This window comes from Poecilia mexicana, unplaced genomic scaffold (assembly GCF_051168715.1).
Source record: "Poecilia mexicana isolate PSO_F unplaced genomic scaffold, ASM5116871v1 scaffold_11, whole genome shotgun sequence".
NCBI lineage: Eukaryota > Metazoa > Chordata > Actinopteri > Cyprinodontiformes > Poeciliidae > Poecilia > Poecilia mexicana.
The window spans coordinates 17068996-17088833 of NW_028263380.1; the positions used below are offsets into that span (position 1 = coordinate 17068996).

The 19838-nt window shown below is 37.8% G+C and overlaps 2 protein-coding genes across 5 annotated transcripts; both read right to left on the minus strand.

Annotated features, from left to right (window-relative positions):
* Window positions 1–958: 958 nt before the first annotated feature.
* LOC106919960 (potassium/sodium hyperpolarization-activated cyclic nucleotide-gated channel 2-like) lies at window positions 959–12258 on the minus strand. Its single transcript, XM_014990654.2, has 7 exons — window positions 11694–12258; window positions 6776–7205; window positions 5121–5282; window positions 4795–5013; window positions 3559–3705; window positions 2882–3122; window positions 959–2151 (listed from the first exon to the last, which is right to left on the minus strand). Exons 1-7 carry the CDS (start codon window positions 12149–12151, stop codon window positions 1943–1945), a joined length of 1866 nt encoding a protein of 621 aa, XP_014846140.2. The 5' UTR covers window positions 12152–12258; the 3' UTR covers window positions 959–1942.
* A 955-nt stretch (window positions 12259–13213) lies between these two features.
* Window positions 13214–19822, minus strand: LOC106919963 (uncharacterized). 4 transcript variants are annotated; one of them, XM_088010318.1, is made up of 6 exons: window positions 19582–19822; window positions 17538–17850; window positions 14932–14986; window positions 14724–14835; window positions 14569–14638; window positions 13214–14018 (listed from the first exon to the last, which is right to left on the minus strand). In XM_088010318.1, exons 2-5 carry the CDS (start codon window positions 17832–17834, stop codon window positions 14587–14589), a joined length of 516 nt encoding a protein of 171 aa, XP_087866444.1. In that variant the 5' UTR covers window positions 17835–17850; window positions 19582–19822; the 3' UTR covers window positions 13214–14018; window positions 14569–14586. The 4 variants fall into 4 exon arrangements, with proteins under 4 accessions (XP_087866444.1, XP_087866443.1, XP_087866442.1 ...); XM_088010317.1 differs by lacking the exon at window positions 13214–14018 and adding an exon at window positions 19157–19199 and having other exon boundaries at window positions 14380–14638; XM_088010316.1 differs by lacking the exon at window positions 13214–14018 and having other exon boundaries at window positions 14380–14638; window positions 19582–19820.
* Between the last annotated feature and the right edge of the window lie 16 nt (window positions 19823–19838).

The window sequence follows — 19838 nt, forward strand, 5'->3', positions numbered from 1 at the left end:
TCTTCTATTATGACTATAAAAAGATGTTATGTTTTTAGGCTGTGACTCAGTTATATATTACATTTCCTCACTTTCATTTAGTTGAAAAAAGATACTACAGAGAACTTTTTACTTTTACTTGAGTAATATTATTAAAACTGCTACTCTTAAATATTTCTGGCTACTACACACTTTGAGTTACTTCAGTAAATGAAGAATAAACATGTTTTTACCAAAATGCAGAGACACACATACAGTTTATGTTAAAAAGAGACTTTTTGTCTGTACACAAGACTTGTACTAATTTTCTGTGCCTGTTGTACTATTTGGAGATCAAGCGCTGACTGTAAATATTGGTTTTATACATTTTAACCATAAGAATTTGAATCTAAGTCTTTCTTATAATTGTAATTATGTTCTTTGCTTTCATATTAGTCTTTAAAATGTCAGAATTTGCTCATAGGTTTATAGCTTTGTTTGTCTGATGACATAATTTTTAAATGTTAAATAAATCATAACGATTTGTTACTCAAAAGCCAAGCAGATTTTCTCTTTATATAGTGTTTTACTCTTACTTTAATAATTTCTTGGACAACCTGTCTTTACAATTTCATGCATAACCAAAGTCACTCCCTGAAAAAGTCCCCCAGAAGACATTTTAATGTAAAAATGACCAAAATTACAGGAAAATAAATATAAGATTGCACCAACATCAGATCTCTGACGTAGCACTGAATTATTAGCTGCTGTTTAGAAAAACATCTGCATCATCAGCCGTCTGTGATGTACAGCAATATTTCCTTTCAGTGTTTACACTCTTTGCACAACGGTTTCAGATGGAGATAAATCTAAATATAGAGTGTTTTGGAAATGTAGATAAATGCTTCTTTAAATTAAAAAAGCAATGCAATGTGTACAAATATGAGCTAATGTTCTTTGCCGTTCTATGACAGCTGCTTTGGAAAACTCACTATGTCTCAGGGTCAGAAATATTCATATTTACTCTGCATAATCAGTACAAGCAAAATATAAACATTTTGGCAGAAGCCCAGTCAGAGAAGGTCTAATTACAGCTCTACAAACATGCAAAGCAATTTGTCCCTCTAATTTTAATTTTATACAATTTAAAAAAGGATCTTAAGCATGTAAAACAAGAGGCAGTTGATGGAAAAAAAAATGCAAACAAACTCAGTTTTACCTTTCCTCCTCCTGCCTTTGCCTCTCTTCCTGGTGAAAAGTGCTTGACAAGAATCATATATCAGCAGAATTTAAGTGATTCAATCTGGTAAAGTATAAACATACTGAGAGTTTTATTCATTTATTTATTTTTTTGTGCGTCTGATCATTTAAAAAGACATTATTCTTTGAAACCCAGTGTAACTATAAATCCTGACAATGACAAATGAGAAAAATAGGGTGATGTAAAAGTTCACCACCACCTGCAGCTGCGTTCACAGTTGAGTTATTACATCACTGGAGCTTATCGGCCATCAGTATTAACCTCCATGTGACACAACATACAGATCTTAGGGATCATTTGAATCAGAAAGCTTCATGATGCACCACCATCTGCTGCCCCCATCCCAGTGCTGGGCAAACAGAAATCCAGTCCATGAGGTCCAGTGGATTTTTTTTATGTGTTTCTGCTTGAACACCTGATTTATATGGCTTACAGTCTGTAACTTGTTTAAAAAAAACATGTGGATCTATAACTCTCAGTTATACAGAAGAAAAAACTGGAAAAAGCACTGACAAAGGTTTACTCAGTTTGTGAACATCAATAAAATCCACGTAAACATGTTGAGTTTTAATATTCAAGTGACAATTTCTAATTAATGAATGTGCAATAGTTTCAATCAAGTGATGCAGCATTCAACAACATCTGTATTTTTTTAATTTTCTTTAGATCTGTTAAAAAGTGCTTTGTGTGTCTGGCTGGAGTCTCTTTCTCTTTCTTCTTCCTTCACTCAGACTCAGTCGTTGGAGGCTGATAACTGGATCTGCGTGAAACTCGATCCAGTCGCTCCACAGCCACGCTCTCAAACGCCCGCCTCATCAGAGGATGCTCCTCCAGGACTTCGTTGAAGTCGTCCACACTCAGCGAATAAAGGCGACAGTAGGTGTCGGCCCTCACGCTGGCCGTCCGTCGGCCCTGAGTTAGTAGGCAGATCTCTGAGCCAAGAAAAAGAATTGGTTTAGTCAAAGTTAGAAGAAAAACTCAAAATCTTTCTAAATATTTTTGGTTTAGATTCTAGTCCAAATATTTTACTGCACTTGTAACTTTTCAACAAGATATTGGAGCTAGTTTTAAGTCCATAATTGCTTAATCTTGACTTAAAAATGTACTGGTTTCACAGGCTGATTATTTTACTTATTGTATTGTAAATATGTCTTGTAATAAGTAAAATAATATGCCAGTGGAACTGGTACTTGATACTTATATTAAGAAATAATTGACTTAAAACAAACTCCTTCTCACAGAAATGCTATTTGTAAATTAGTTTTGTCTTATTTCAAGTGAATTTTTATTGTTTGTTCAATAAAAATTCATGGTAAGATTTTTTTTTTACAGTGCAAGACGAAAAAACTACACTGCAAAACTTATTTACAGTATAATTATAATCAAGCAACTAGCACATTATCTTCATTGTTTTTACAGAGTGTAATATTTCATACATGTTAGTTTTTTCTTCAAAATGACATCAAGCCAATGACGAAAAATTACATTTATCATTAGAAATTCAGAATAAATAGTAAATATTAGTTGGAAAATGTAGTGCAGTTACAACCAAGGGTTCTGTGGGAGATTTTATAGAAGAAGGGCAGCAATAATCTGAATAATGAAGACTCTCGTAGAGTTGATAAGTAGCTGAATAGAGTTTTAATACTCCGCTGTATTTACCTCCAAAGTAGGCTCCATCACTGAGCACTAACTCCTTACTGCCACGCGGGATAATCGTGACGGTGCCATGCTGGATGAAATACATTTTCCGACCCAGCGTTCCCTCTCGTATTACATAGTCTCCCGGCTGGAAAACTTCAAAGCGCAGCTTGGTCAGGATCACGGTGACAAAGTGAGGGTCGGTGTTGGCAAAGAGCGGCATGTTGGCGACAAGTCCACGGCAGTTATAGCTGACAATCTCCTGCATGACGGAGACAAAATGGACAGAAGTAAACCAAGTGGAAAACACATTTTTAGTTTTCTTCTGTGCATGTTGAAGACTGTTGATAAAATGTATGAATATTAACTCATGTAAGGTGCCAAACTCCAGTCTTCAAGGGTTCAAGTTTTGCAACTTTTAGATATGATTCTGTTTCAACACACCTGATTGAAATAGTTAAGTTCCCTCCTCTGCTTTCAGTCAAGTTCTGCTAATTGACTTTACTTGGGTGGATCTATGAAGTATTACATAAACGTTTTGGCAATGATACAATAATTATGACACTTAAACTCCTGGCACTTCATGCAGATTCTCTGTCTGCACCTTAAATTCTAACCACAATCTGCTCTCATTAATAACTCTTGGAATTAAAAGAGAGAACAATCAAAGTTCTTTCTTTGATTGAAGAATAACCCACCTCCTTCAGTGGGTCGCTGAGTTCTCCCAGTATGCTGTCTTCATCAAACATCTTGCCTTGGAATCGGTGCTCATAGTAGTCATGAATCCTCTGCCGCACATCGGCCGGCAGTTTATGAAAAGACATATACTGCTCCACTTGCTTGTACTGCAAAAATCACATGAAATGCTTTGTGACTCGACCTTCATGAGGACGCAGTCAAAGTTCTGTGGCGCTTCTCTCAGGTGTTGTGAGTCCCGTTTCCTGCCATGTGTTTGCTGAATTACATCACTGTAATTAAAATTATTCCATTTGTTTTGTGTGGTTTTTTTGTCTCCCATTCTAAGTGGATTACAAACTCATTTGTGATCACTGTCTGCTGTCAGTAGAGGTGCTGCCATTTGTCATCATCTGCTCAGCTTTATCATGTGAAAATCCCCAGTGAAAGGTCACAGTGAAAATCCATTAGATAGTAAACATGTTATATGTAGCGCTGTCTCTCTGAGCAAAGTTTGAATAAGTAAGCAAGCCTCTGATCTGAAACATGACTGCGATATTAAAACTCAAAGCCAGAGGCACATTAGTGTCCATGTGACGCTCCTGGAACATATTATCCACTAAACATTAGAGTGTGTAGCCAAAAGGTTTTAGTCTTAAACCTTTACAAGAGACCTATTATGCTAAATTTATATTTTGCACGTTTTTATACTTTTTTTAACTTCTCCTAGAAACGCTTAGAAAATACGTGTCGTTTTTTTGGCTAATAAATTAATGTTTTTTCGGGTCTGGAAAATGAGCCGTTTCTAAAATCTCCCGATTGTTAAGTGACAAACAATGGGCGCTGCGCCGTTACCTAGCAACCACTGCAAAGCGCAGCCCGTCACCTAGCAACGCAAGTTGAGCTCCAGAATGTTCGGTCAGCAGATTTTACCTCTCAAACAATAAAACACTGAAACAGACAAGTGTTTTATTGTTTACTTACCATTCAGAAAATATGTCTGTATAATGTTCAGAGACGGTTGTATAATTAAATTAGCAGCTTATTTGGATTTAAAGTGACAAGAGCCACAAAAAAAAACAAAAAAAACAGCTCATTCTGAAACGAACTCAAAATACTCAGCCTTGATCAGAGTAAATGTAAGACTGACTATGTGCAAAAATAATTTATGAAAATGTTTTGTACAGCCCATAGACCTACCCTAACCTGTTCAAGGAAACATAAAAGGTCATATTTAGAGTCTTGTCAGAGATAATTACCTTCTCCTGATACTGGCGATGGGATGCATCCAAAGATTGGACCAGGTTAGTTGCGTGACCCAGGAACATGGCATAGCAGGTGGCCCCAACAACCATGCTGGTCATAGTGAGCCAAACATCGGTCATGCCCTCTGGAGGGTGAGCGCCGTATCCTATACATAACATGTGACTCATGGCCATGAACAGGGCGTAGGAGTACTGCATATGCCAGGTGGCGTTCTGAAGAGAAGAATATTTCATTTAGCTGTGATTGTATTTATGTTGTAAATATTCAATTATTGAATATATCATTTGAGGTTAGATGTTTAGGCAGAGCCTGGACTCACCACCATGTTGTTTTTAGATACCCAACAGTCCGGAGGAAAGTCTTGCAGCATAGGAACCATGAAGGTCAGACAACCATCCCAGTGGCACAGCAGCAGCATCATACCAATCAAGTTGACTATACGCACCACAGCACTGGCCAAGTCATAAGTCATGTGGAAAATCTGTCACAGGAGATGTTAAATAAGTTCAAGTTCAGTTGATTTAAAGTCACTAAGATGTCCAAGTGCTATTATAGAAAACATTTCAAAAACAAGACAGATATAAATTACAAAGTATAGATGTGAGTTAAAAGGAAGAAATAACATTAACAGATTAGAACATAGTGTATTGAGGAAATAATAACAAAACAGCTTATTCAGTGTTGAAAGACAACAGGAAAAGGAAATCAATTTACAAACTTAACGCAAAGTTGCCTGTCTCACATAGTAAGACAACATTTACAAAGTTTTGTCACTAAACACTCAAGTTCCTTGTTCTTGGGGCGGTACAACAGGACAGACAAGTATCATGAGAGAAACTGAGTTGTATGCTGGAACGTGACAGTTCCAGTCAGAAACCACACTTTCTTCTTATTGTAAGCATGATTGTGAGGTGTGACTAAGTCCAGTATACAGTGAATTTTATGATAGTGAAGACTGGCAGAGGTGAGTGCAGAAACGCCCAAATGGGTCACGGATAGCTTAAAGTACAGTTGGTTAGATCTGAACACAAGAGCATCTGTTTTCTTCTCATTGTAACTAACACAATTTGAGCCATTCACACCTTGGTGTCATTAAGATACAATCAAGATACAGTGGAAGACGAGTTATTGGAGTTAGTGAATGGGAATGTGGTTGGTCTGTGTGAACAAGCAAAGTCAATGTCATTTTTTATGCTTACACACCAGTTTCTCTGAAATGTCTCGTATGTCCTATCAAGTTGAAGCTGTATGTGCTTTTCACCTCTCTGACCATGGAGTTAATGATTTGTTGCATCATCTTGCCAACTATTATAATCTCATTGGATTATGATTAAGTAGGGCTGGGCAAGTGATCAATAACACTATATATTGGGAGACACACACGATCAATATCAATAGATAAAATGTTCAATAATTTCACTGAACCTGACTCAGAACTGAACAGCATTCTGGGGGATGTAGGCAGAGGAAAGACCTCTCACATCTAGCTAAGCAAAGTTGGTGGAATCAACTGACTGACTCGCTCTATGGTTACCTAGCAACTCACTCATTCTTCGGTTACCTAGCAACAACCTGCTGAGTAACTTGTGCAGCAGCAGTTTAAGGTTTCACCACCACTCCTCATATCTGCTTAAAAATAAAAAATAACAGCATGGAGTGAAAGGAGAAAATTAGTACAACAGCTCAAGAGGAAACTGAATAAAACAGGAAAGGTCAAGTCACCAGTTGACCTTTTGATAATGGGTTTTTAACAATACATTCTGGCACAACCGGCCCTTGATATGGCCCAAAAATGAAAATGAGTTTGATACCTCTGCTCCAGACAAGAGATAAGAATCACTCAGACGATGAGGTAAATAAAGAAGCGAAAGGGTGACAAGGGTCCTTGAGTGAGTGGCTGAAAAGATGACGTTCAAAACCAAGGAAACTATACAAACCAAGGGTGCGTTTTTACTTCCTGTCCCATTCTTTTACCTCTTCCCACTGATGGATGTATCGGATGAGACGTGAGAGTCGGAGAAGACGGAGCAGACTGAGGATCTTGGTGAAACGCACAATCCTCAGAGCACGGGCCGTCCTGTACACATCAGACGACTCATGGCGGGACTCCAGGTCAACAATTAGAAAAATGTAATCAACAGGGATGGAGGAAACAAAGTCTACCAGGAACCAGGTGCGGAGGTAGTGCATGCGGATCTCTTTGGGGTCCAGAATAATGTGACTGTCCTCTCCCGGGATACCGGTACGAAAGTTGAAGACCAGATCCATGAGGAAGAGGGTGTCGGAGAGGAAATTGAAGATGATCCAGGGCAGGGTGTTTTGGTCTTCAAAGAAGGTGATTCCCCAGGGCAGGATGACCAGATTACCCATCATCAGAAGAAGCATCACAATATCCCAGTAAAACCTGCACAAAACAAGAGAGACCAATTAGATCTGTGGTTCTCTGATGAGATTACCTACAAAACCTAGACTGTGTAAATGTTTAGGTTAATATTCAGGTTCTCACTCTAATTATGAAAGGACTCTTTGTTGACTTTAAATAGAGTTTTTTAATGAAAGGTATAAATCCCAAAAGAGTTCTCTACCTAAACTCTTTGATATAGAAAACACATGTAGAAAAAAACCCTCGTAAACTCTCAGTCATTCTTCATCCAAAGCATCAAGTCATTGTTACTCTGCAGCTGCTGCAAGTAGGAAAACTGACCTGTCTTTCCGATATGCATGATTGGCTGAACTGTGTCTTTAAAAAGGTTTCATGTCTCCGATACAAGAACGTCATCATGTGTCATATTTCCTTCATTCCACAACAACAGACTACAAATTTAAACATATTTGAGTAACATCTCCTCACTTTGTTGAACTTTCTAAAGAACCATTTCCAAACAGGTACCTGAAATAGTCTACTGCACCATTAATGAATGGACATACATTTTAGAGTATATAAGTGTGTCGGCAGAAAGTTAAGGTAAATAGAAGCAAAGAAAGGAAAAAATATAAAAACAGGCAACATAAGAAAATGAGAAGAATCGGTATCGGCCGATGCTAAACCTCAGATATCTGTATTGGTATTGGAAGTGAAAAAAGCGCATCCCTAAACAAAACCTAGCAGAACATGATTAGAAACACTTAATACTGTATTAAGAATGGAAGAAACTACCATCAAAACGCCGGTGTGTTCAGGTCAGAGTCCGTTCTGTGTTGATTTGCTCTCTCACATTAACTCAAATTGTGATAAAAACATTCTTTCATTGGTTAACAGATTTTTAGAAGGTTTAATTTACCTGTTAAACTTGTTAATTTTAAATAATAGCTTCATGGTTTGACCTAATTACCAGGGTACGACATCCATCTCATTATTCTCTGAATAGTTTCTGTCACAAGAATAGCCCCTGCCATTAAAAATGAATACTGCTTGCCGTATATGTTGAACAAGGCATTGAGCAGAAGAGCGTATCACTCCCAGTGGAAATGTCTGGCTTGTGATTTGTGTGGAGCAGTGAACCTTATGGCTTCACTCTCCATTCATGTCGATTCCACTGGCCTGTATGTCTCCAGTGTCTCGTTATGCACCAAAGGCTCGGTTTGGATTTCCTTACAGATTGTTTACATCACTCACAGATTGTTTTACTGGCCTTCTGTCGCTCTTTCAATTACTCTGGGACGATAACTGAATATCAGCTGGACTGATTTTGATTACAGCATTCTTCCTCTTAAAGCAGACCAAGAGGAGATAAAGAACGAGTTAATGAGATTTTTGTTTTCCTTCCCATTCATTCCTCCTTCGATCCCCTTTTGGTCGTGTCCTCCATGTCAACATGCCGGTTTACATGACTACTTATGCTCCAGCAGATTAGTGGCTACTTCCTGCTGCTAATAACTCCACCGATGACTCTGAAGGGTTTTACAGCTGTCCACGTGTTCACATTTATACAAGATTAATGTGCAAGTGTAGTTTCAGCGGCAGAAAAAGCTTTTAGACTGGTTTATATTGAGAAACATGCAGCACTGATCTGCCATACTCAGCATATATTAAGAGCATGCATATTTTGTTAGATTATAAGTTAAAATATCAAAATATTTTATTAGAATTTTACACTACAAAAACACAAAATCCCTGCGACAGACTGGCGACCTGTCCAGGGTGTACCCCGCCTCTCGCCCGGAACGTGAGCTGGAGATAGGCACCAGCACCCCTCCCGACCCCACTGAGGGACAAGGGTGAAGGAAAATGGATGGATGGATGGATGGAAAAACACAAAATCTTACTTATTTTTGGTCTAGCTTCTTAGTACGGTGAAGATAATACAAAACTAGCTCAGAAGCAACATTTGGGCAAGAAATAGGAGCATGATTTAAGTCTATAATTTCTTAATATTAATGACAAAATACTAGTTATTTGTAAAATAATCACCAGTGGAACAAGGTATTTTCACCATATTATAATTGGAATAATGTCCCAGTCAAACTAACACTTTTTAATCAATATTAAGGAATTATTTACTTTAAACAAGCTCCCATACGTTGCTGAAAAGTTAGTTAGTTTCTCCTATTAAAAATTAAATATGGTTTTAAAAATATTTAAAATGAAAAAAAGTGTACATCCAGGTTACTTTTTTTTCTCTGTAGCTCTTGAAATATTTCTTGTCCACTTTTGCACATTCTTTGCAAAATAGTAAACAGTTTTTGAATTTGCCACTGATTCTTGGTTTGTTTCAGGTCTAGACTTTGACTAGGCCATTCAAACACATTGATATAAATTGTGCTCTGTGAGACATTTAGGGGTTGGGGCATTATTTTATATCCTAGCACAGCTCTGAACGTCTATTCTTCTCTGCTGGTGTGTGTGTTGTCTTCATTATTTATACTAAATTACTCACAATTGGACTATATTTACTAATAAGGTAACTTCTTAAGATGATTAATTGAAATGGATTTTAATAATTGGAATCAGATTTAAAGTGGAAGAAGTCAAACTACACTTCAGATTATTTTTTAAATTAAAAAGCATGTTATTTCTCTTCTGTTTTACAATTATGGTAATATACACTGAAGTTTGCATCAAATGTGGAGAAGTTCCAAAGGTATTCATATTTTTGCCAGTCTGCAAACCTTCCAACTTTTTTTGGTTCCTTTTAGGGGAACTTGTGTGAACCTAAACTGTAAACGAGTGCAGGGCGGTTCCAACTGGTCCATTATAAAGAGGAAGCTGGACCATAAGGTCTAAGGAGAGCAGGCTCTCTGTAATCTCCCCCTCAGCTGTCTGTGTATTATTGCATAATAGAGCAAGATGGGAATTATAGGGATTCTTATGGGCATTAATCCCTGTGCACCGGTTTATCCTCCCTGTCTGGCAAAGGCCTGATGGTTAAAAATTGTTTAAATCTGATGCCGGGTATCATTTATGACCTCACACCCAGGCTGCTCGGGGGTCACCATTAAGATGGTGTGCTCCAAAAGCGTGACGATTCAACAAAACTGTCCCAAACCGAGGCTGAACACAAGCAAGTGAAGGTCAAATGTTCTGTTAAAATGGTGAGGGTCAAGAAAGAGAGTCCTCCTCATCTTATGAACTGGAAAATATTGAGTCACGTTAGAGTTGCATGATTAATCCAGTTGATCTTGCCCTAAATACTTTATCATTAATGAAATCCCTTCATCGCCTTATCATGTGCTACAAACCATGACATCAGCTGATGTCCTTGGAGAACTGGACATCACAATCTGTTTGTTTGGCTGCGTTTGCTGCTTTCAAGGGAAGTTTATAGAAAAAATCACACATTTGGAGACCTTAAAGAGGTAATACTATGTATTTTCCAGCCACATAGAATAATTTTATGGCACAATAAAACATAATGTTACCTTCAGTTGTTAAGAAAAATTTGGTATATATGAAAAACCACTTAAAAGAAATTTGACTTTGTAATTTAACAAATTGGGTTTCTGTCTCTTTCTGAATCTCAACCTTCAAGAAGTCATCAGAGCATGGCTCCTCTATTATCACTTTAACAACGTTTTTACCAGTGTTACACCGAGAAGTAGCTCGTCTAATGAGCTCTGCAGATACACAATTCCACCAGGTGTTTGCTAATTGCTTCTGACTAGTCTGAAGGAGCTGAGTGGGGGGATTGCAGAGGACTGCAGCTATGTGAAGTGGAAGCTCTGAGGAGGAGCTGCACCTCGAAGGCGGAGCTAAGTCCACCCAGTCGTTTAGCACAACTGAATGGTTGCCATGGATATTAAAAGGATTTCTCAAACATGCATAAAAGAATCAAGACAACACTCCAGGTATGTTTTTGATGAAGAAATAACATTACAACATGATGTAAATCTGAAAAAAGTCTATTTTTACAAGACTGTATTAGACCCGTTGTAGATGGAAAAAAGGAGTAAATTTTCACCAAAAATATATCTCTGAAATACTCTAGAAAAAACGAGGGCATTTCTAGGTTTGAAAAGTTGAAAATTCACAAGAAAACTTTCATTTTTTAATTTCATAAATTTTTGAGAGAAAAGAAGTTTGAACAATTGCAAATTTCCAAGAAAATCCACCAGGAATTGTGTAGAAAACTTTTTTCTTAAATAGTTGAAAAGATTTTGAAAACTGAAACTCAGAAATGTCCTTGTTTTTACTAGAAAACTTATTTAGCTCAAAATTTAAGTTTTTTTTTTAATGTTTCAAACTCATAAATGTCTTTGTTTTTCCTAGAAAATTTCTTAGGTTACAAATTTGTGAATCTTTTTGGCGGAAATGTACTTTTATTTTAATCAATAAAGGCCCTAACAGACGCCATCATAGATTTTCCATAATGTTGCCCCTCTGAATAACACAGAAACTTAAATGATATTTCTATTTTGAATCAGGACCTCCATGGTCACCCAAACCGAAGATTACCTGAAATCACTGTAGGGGTGGATGATCCACACCCCAAAGCTCTTGACCCTTTCCTGCTCTGCCGCGACCCCCTTGTGACTGCCGAACATGCGCAGTGAGAACTTGTTGACGCCGGGCTGCAGCATGGAGCCGAACTGCTTCTGGAAGTACGTGGACTGATCCTGCAGCAGGTCCTCCAGGCCGACCTCGGCCTCTGCTCCCATGTCCAGGGTGCCGTCCGGGTCTGCCGTGTAGTCGTCATTGTGGGTCTTGACCAGAGTGAAGAGAGTCCGGGAAATGTCGCTTCTCTTTTCGGTCTTTGGAGAGGGGCTGCTCGGAGGAGTCGTCCTCTGGGAGCTGCTCCTCCATCTGGAGAAGCGCAGGCTGCTCCAGCTGCGGTACCGGGGGGTCTCCGCTTTGTGAGCCGGACTGTCTGCGGTTCCTCTCTGATCGTCTATGCTCCTAGAAGGGCTGGTCATTTCTGTATGATTTTCACTTGAAACTCAAAAAAGTTAAAAGTTTTCCTTTAACTTGTCTTGAGATCTAAATGTTTATTAAAACTTCCATTTAGTATTTTGTGTCCAAGTTAAAAAAATAAATAAATTTAAAAAAAACTACAACACTCAAAGAAAGTGAAATCCTCAAAGTTATATATGTATAAATAATAGAAAAGTTGTAAAACTTTTTCTGATGAATTAATCCTGCTCCGTGAAAAACCACAAACTTGATCCGCGGATGTGTTTTCCTCTGGAATGACCAGGAGAGGATGGATGCAAATTGCCACAGAGGACTCAGTGGCCTTCTGTAATCGGCTTTTTGTCACAGCCGCGTCTACTCAACCCTCTTCCTCCCTCCCTCCTCTTCCTCCCTCCCTTCCTAAGAGGAGAGTCCCACTAAGTGGTCTTATGTTGCGAAATGTCTGAGTGAGCAGGAACAAAAAAAACTTAATGAATTTCTCATCACAATTGAATTGGTTTTAAAATGGAAACCTATCACTTCCCTCACAACTTCTGGTTGATATAAGCTCGTTATTTACACAAATTATCTGCTAATTAAAGCATTATATTTATGAATGCTGTTTGTAAAGTTTCACAGTAAAAAGAACAAAAACAGCAATATTTAAGTGTATCATATTTTCCCCGTGTTATTCCTGGTGACGTGTGATGTCAGAGTTTCAAACTAAATGTGTAATATTTCGTTTGCAAACTAAATGTTTAGCTTTCAAATTGACCCTAAATATTTTGCTTGCAAACTAAATTTTTAGGTCCAAACTAAATGTTTAACTCTGAACTAAATATTTAGCTTCCAAGCTAAATATTTAGACCAAAGTTAAACATTTACTTTGCTAACTAAATGTTTAATCTTTAACAAAATGTAGCTCAGACTTAAACAATTAATTTGGAACTAAATATCTTGTTTTTAAACTAAATATTTAGCTTCCTACATATTTAGTTAATACTAATGCTATCAATGCACATGATTGCACAGCACATGATTTGTGTATTTAAAGGATCCAAATACAGACTCAGAGACCAGAACACTTTAAAGTATTTGAACGCAGCAAAGAGAAGCTGGCTGTTTGGTTTATTTTTTAGTAATTTTGCTGTTATATCTGCATTTTTTTAAATTTTATTTTCTTTTAACGAAGAACAATTAGATACTGAAACAAGTCAAAAGAAGAAATGACAGTTGCATGTGATTTCGAAAAAGTATTTAGAGAAAAATAAATATAAAAAACTCCAAGCAGTTTAGTGCAAACACCACTTAAAAACAAGAGACATCAAGAAAAATAGACATATGACGGTATTTAGTGTCCTTATTCGAACTTTAGGTAACATCCTGAGCAGATTATGTTTGTTTTTATTATAGCAACAAACATAATCTTCAGGTTTAATTTTTCTACAGTGATCCCAATAAATTTCTTCATTTAAATTTTCTTAGAAACAAGTATATTTTCTGAAATCTACCAAGGAAACACATGCATTATGGTTTAGAGATCCCCCACATTATGTCTGCTCTAGTGTGTGTTGTTGTGTCTGAGTGGGATCAGTCATAATAAAGTGTAGACTCAACACAACAGATGTAGGGTTTGAGTCTTTATGCTTTTTTATCTTCTTATTCTAAATCCTCCATTTAGTAAAGCTCTTCGCAATCTAAAGAGACCTTTCAGAGTAAATACAGGGTTCAGATTTACTAAAGTCACGTTTATTTGACTGCTGCTGCGGCCAAACGGAATCATTGATCATAGATTATCGTGTAACAGTTTTGCTTTGAAGACGTCTCTACTGAAGCGGCGTGTCTGGCTCAAATGCAAAAACTTGTTGCACTGCTTTTTCTGTGAACCTTCTGTGAAAACAAAGAAAACAAAAATATGGATTTTGCGTATTATTAACCTTATGACACGTTTTATAAAATACTTTGTAGTATTTTGAGGGGCGTCAAACATGAAAGCGTGAAACTCTAAATACTCTTAGATCCATTCCTGGTCAAACATCAGAATCAAATCAAATTCCCTCTTAAAAATGTTTCCTACAGAATTCAGCTGTTTACTACTCTCATAATATAACCAGCCTGTATGTATAGGTTCTGTTTTTCTGTAATCATCCTACTTAACTACCTGCATCCTGTCTGCATTCATACTTCATGACCTACAATGTGATACAAACCAGTTCAAACTTAGACTTAAAAACATCCATTTTCAAAAGACTGGAAATGCACAGATTTATTTATAATAGAGATTTACAAACACTACAAGTCGAAACAACTAGCTCAATTTTCAGGCAGTGAAAACGTTTTATTTGAGATTTTTAAGTGCAGATTGTAATGGTAAAAAACACTTTCATATCATCATAAGGGTCCATTTCTGAAGTATAAAATGTTTTTTGGAGTTTGTTACCGATGTGGGTTTGTAGTTTTATCTGCTTAACTTTTCTTGAGCTTGAGTTGGTGGTGTGGCACAAAGTTCCCTGAAAAGCAGAACAATTTGTTATTCTTAATGTGTAGCTACATTCTCTGAAAACATTTGATGTGTTTCGTTAAATTGCGTCTTACACAGATTTTTCGTTATTTGTCACATATTTGCATATCGGGCTGCGTGCTGATAGATTTGCTGTCAGACTGATGATCTCTTGTTTCCAGGCTTCAGACTCTGCATTGAAGGTCGCTTAAAAGAGAAAGAAAGGAAGCGGGTCAGAATTGAGCTGTCGTTCCTGCATTTGACCACATGGTGGCAGAGGTGCAGCGTGTCTGTGCTTCCTACCTGTGGTGCTTTTGAGCGCTTCCTCTATAGATGCCAGCTCCTCGTTTTTTGTTTTCTGCATGGGAGAAATGAGAAATAATGACATTACATGTACATTTTTTAGAATATATATTATATGTTTCAGAACATCACAGCAATTTAAATATTGATCAAACACAACATGCAGTTTTTAAATAAAGATGTGTGGAAAAATAATAACTGGTTTCTGCCACACTTAGTAGCAACAACTGCAACGCACCCTTTTTGATAACTTGCAATGAGCTTTTCCAGAATGGCATTTTCAAGGTCATGCCACAACACCTCAGAAAGTTTGAGGTCAGGACTTTGACTAGGCCACTACAAGGTCTTCGTTTTGTTTGGTGTGTTTTGGATCATTGTCCTGCTGCAGAACCTTAGTTCGTTTCAGTTTGAGGTTGCAAGCAGACGGCCGAACATTTGCCTTCAGAAAAAATTTAAACAAGCCTTAATCCCTTTTCCACACAGGAACACAGAGGTTAATTTAAAACATTCAAAAAACATCCACGAGTGTGCTTCCTCAAAGGCAAGATGCTGTGAATAAATAAACCCGATGACATCATCATCCAAGCTTTAATAGATGTTTGGGGTGTGGTGTATGTAAACTTGTGAGTCTGAAGAAAGCTGTAAAGGAAAATTTTAAGACAATCATCTCTGTCATTGTGGAATTTTACAAACAGAAATATTCTAACCCTGACTCAGAGTCACACAGTGAGGATAAAATAAGGCTGTTTGTGGGTTTTATAGTGTAAATATAAATATCTGATTTTAGCTGCAGGTGTTGTCATGCTTAAGGTGACCGCACTAAATTTATAAATGTGTGTGAGTGAATGTTGACTTCTATTTAACAAGGTTAAAGTGTTAATTTGTTGATTTACGAGTTGGCTATATTTTCTGCGGCTGAGAACAAATATACCAAACAGTTTCGCCTTTCAGGGGTTAACACTCCTTCCACTTATTTGTTCTGTAAATCACTTTCATGCCACGGCTCTTGTATGAATTCAGGTTATGTTTGAAGTACTGAAGGAGTCATAAAACCCAGATCATGTGGGATGTGAGGACTCTGACCAGCAGCAGCGGCTCCACGCCCCGCATCAAGATGAAGAGGCGCTGAACGATGGAGACACCACACCTCATCATTGGAGCGGCTTGTGATCCTGTTTCATGAAGGGTGTGGTGACATTTGGTGTGGGGCAGCGTAGGCACAAACCAACCACAAACATAAAGGAAAGAATTATTTAAAAAAAGAGTCCATTCAGCAACCCATAAACACAGGAGGAAGAATGTTATGCAGTTATGCAAAACACAAAGAAAAGCTTCAATGTATTTTATCTAGATTACAGCTGGGTCCTCGCTGTATTATCTTCTGATACTTCAGATACTACAATATATGCATGAAGCTATTTGCATTTAGAAAGATTGCACCAGGAAAAAGGAAATGTTAAAAGGCACACCTGGGATGAGGTGAAAACTATTTAAAATGCTGTTATTTTAGTATATTTCACGCTCCTGTTTGCCATTAGCCTTAACAAGCTGATCGGACCCTCTACCAATCAGCAAAGTCTTAATAAGGCAAGAGACGTTATGAAAAAGAAGGGGATACAAATAAAAGAATAAAACGCCGTTGCTGTAAAGCAAGGTCTCTTTCTGTTGTCTCTTCTGTTGCCTCGCAGAAAGAAAATCCAGGTTTTCAGCCCAAACCTGGATTTTCTTTCTGCGTGCATCGGTTGTTTCAGGTTACTCCAACTTCCTCCCACTGCCTAAAACTGTGCATTTTGTAAAACAACAGTCTAAGCTGTGAATGTGTCACAGGGTTATCCAATTAGAAGAAAAGAAAAACGCAAATTTACTAAGAACTAAGCTGACAGGTTAAAGAAGAAAAACATGTTCAGGAAAATGTGGCAAGAGGAAGAGGTGAGGAACTCCACAGCTCCAGACGGAGGAGTCTGACAACAGGACGACTACCAGTCTTCACTCTTTATTTCTGTCTGGTCTTCTTGGAATAGTGACAAAAAAGCTATTGCTGAAATTATTGTATTTGTAAAGCCTTTTAAAACAACTGTAGCTGATATAAAGCACCAGACATAGCTCCATGCTACAAAAAAATGTATAAAAAAGCTAAAAGTAGCAAGTAAATTAATTTTAATTAAATTAAAGCTCCATTTTTGCAGTGACTCTGTTAGATGTGGGTGATATGACTCACCACCCAGAGCAGCACTTTGTTGGGGGCGACATGAAAAACAATAAGGTTTTTCTTGTGGGATTTTCCATAACTGACTATTTACACCTGCAATCAAGAAGTTCGCATTTGGCATGAAGGTCATAGAAGAGTTTGCACCAGGCTCTATTTGTGCCAGAACTGCCACCTGTTTAGTACAAACCTCCATGCTAATGTAAATATCCTCCAAAAAAAATGAGGTGACTTTTCTGTGAATAATTAGGAGTTATGATCCACAAACACTAATCCATCAACTGCATTTCTTAATTTTTCTTTTAACCAAAACGTGTTTGAAAAAATGCGTTTTTGCATCTTTTGGAAGCAGAAAAACAGACAAATAAAGAAGAAAGAAATGTATTTTAAAACATTTTACCATTTGCTCCTGACAGGTGGCGGCCTCAGATTTCTTGTCCTCCAGCTGCTTGGTGAGTTGGAGCTGGTTAGCCTCCATGTCCTTCAACCTCTGTTCCCCATTTGTTTTAATGTCCTGCAACGACTTCTTAAAATTGATTTCATATTGAAGCTTGTTATAAAACACAAGTTTGGCCGTCTTCAGCTCTTCGTTCTTCCTGCCTATTATCTCCATCTCTCTGTATTGGCCTATGATGACCATGAGCAGCCCCAGGGAAATCAGGATGAAAAAGATGGAGACGATCACCAAGTTCGACATGGATGCGTCTGGGTTGCTGTAAAGAAGAAAACGAGCACAGTTAGACTTAGACGTAGCAGGGAAAAGGTTGACAGGCTTTTGCAGCAGCAGCAGGATTCTTGTTGCTAGCAGTGGAAAACAAATATTTAACTTCCTCTTTTACAGCCGGCAGACCTCAGTACTGTTTATCGTGGAGTCACTGTATTGTCAGCTCTCCTCTGCTCCTCTATCCTCTACGCTGACATAGTGGACAGGGCAGAACAGGAAGTGTAGGCTGTCATTTCAAACTCTATTTACATGTGTCCCTCCCCTTATTCAGTTTTCTTTTCCAGTCATTCATTAAACCTGCTGTGTAGCTTTTGACCAAACCTCCTGAGATAACAATGCAGGAATGCACCATCGCTCACTGCTGTACTTCTCCAAGGCAGCAGGGTGACCTGATAGGACTGGACCCGGCTGACTTTGTGAGGGAGGGGCTCCAGAGACTCTTGGTTAAAGTAGGAGCAAGTTTATTTACACGTATGCAAACGGCTCTGGTTTTTCAAAGAACTGCTAAGCCGCGGAAAAGTCTCTGAACCATTCAGTGGCTGTTTCAGCACCAAAAACACGGATGTAAACAGAAATACTTGGGCACAACAGTACCACTCCACCAAAAAGAGATCAACATAAATGCTCCTCAGTTAAATAACATATTTTCTGCTTCGTAATGAGAATTTCTATAAAATTGTTCTGATAAATATACAAAATTTAACTCCAAACAACATTTTACTGACTTTTGTGGATTTAATTATCAAGCAAGTTTAAGACAAAGTAATGCTCTTCATGGCTGACGTTCTTTTTTAAATTACTCCGGTCAAACTGGTCACATACTATACAATATTAATCGATCCCAAATACATGCAACCCATATGAACCTCATATGTCACATTTATGAACATAATCTTCAAGTCCTCAACTTACTACCATGCTTACTCCTCTTCCCAGCTGTTTCCTATCCCTTTATTTCCCTCTATTTGCACTTTTACTCAGCTACTTCCCATTCTTATCTGAACACAAATCCTCCAGTTGATTTGAAACTTTTTTCTGTGAGCAGTCATCATGCAGTCAAAGGGGCCATACAAATGCTGCAAAAAATAACAACAAAACCTCAACCAAGAAATCACTAGCATATCAGGAGTGGCTCCTACAGTTTGGTCCGTCCATTAAAAGTCATTTAAGGTCAATCTCTGAAATAATAATGGCAAGAGGAAAGGAGAAATCCTCGTATCTGGTGATGTCCATGAGTTCAGGTTTTCAGGTTGTCAGTCCAAGCAAAGGGTTTTCTACCAAGTGTAGGAACCAACATTTTTTAAAGTTGTTTTCATTTGTTGATCCAGTTTTGAGTCCCTGAAATAGACAGATTGTTTAAAAAACAAACAAAAAAAAATCGCTTTGCATTTTATGCCATGTTTTTGTTCAGCTAACTGAATTAAAGCTGAAAGTTTGTATTCCACTGTCTGAGTTGTTTCATTTGAATGCAGCTGCAATAAATTTAAATATTGGTTTCTGTTACTATGCAGGATAGTTATGCAGAATGTTTCAGCCATTTGTCTCTTCTGACCAACTCAGCAGTTTCTGTCTGTTCTCGTTACTTTATATGCAAAATTCCCACCGGTTAGTCAGCTGAGTGAAATCTAATTTTAGTGTATTTTCTACATTACTGCGAACTCTTACTAATTCCTTATAAAAAATACTTCCATTGTGGCAGAATAAAATGCATAGTACTTACTGATACGTTCTTCCTTTCACAGTGCTGCGTCTCTGGAAGGATCCTGGACTGCAAATAAAAAGAAAATCAACACTTGGACTTCCTGTTTGGCAACTTAACGGCGCTGCCAGCCTGCCCACATGTTAAGGTACCCACTCCTGGCTGACAGGAACATCTTGATTCTCTGGAAAACATTAATGATGTATTTCCTGACTGTTGAGGTGAAAGAAGCCAAACCAGTGGGTCTCTTGTTTCTACAGACCTTTCTGTGACTTTAT

Coding starts and splice junctions, on each gene's coding strand:
- LOC106919960 (XM_014990654.2), bottom strand. CDS start 12,151: ATGACCAGCCCTTCTAGGAGCATAGACGATCAGAGAGGAACCGCAGAC. Junction 7,206..11,693: donor CACCCCTACAGTGATTTCAG/GTAATCTTCGGT, acceptor TGTTTTGTGCAG/GTTTTACTGGGATATTGTGA. Junction 3,706..4,794: donor ATCGCCAGTATCAGGAGAAG/GTAATTATCTCT, acceptor TGATTTTTGCAG/TACAAGCAAGTGGAGCAGTA.
- LOC106919963 (XM_088010318.1), bottom strand. CDS start 17,834: ATGTCGAACTTGGTGATCGTCTCCATCTTTTTCATCCTGATTTCCCTG. Junction 14,836..14,931: donor AGCGCTCAAAAGCACCACAG/GTAGGAAGCACA, acceptor TTCTCTTTTAAG/CGACCTTCAATGCAGAGTCT. Junction 14,639..14,723: donor ACAAATAACGAAAAATCTGT/GTAAGACGCAAT, acceptor TCTGCTTTTCAG/GGAACTTTGTGCCACACCAC.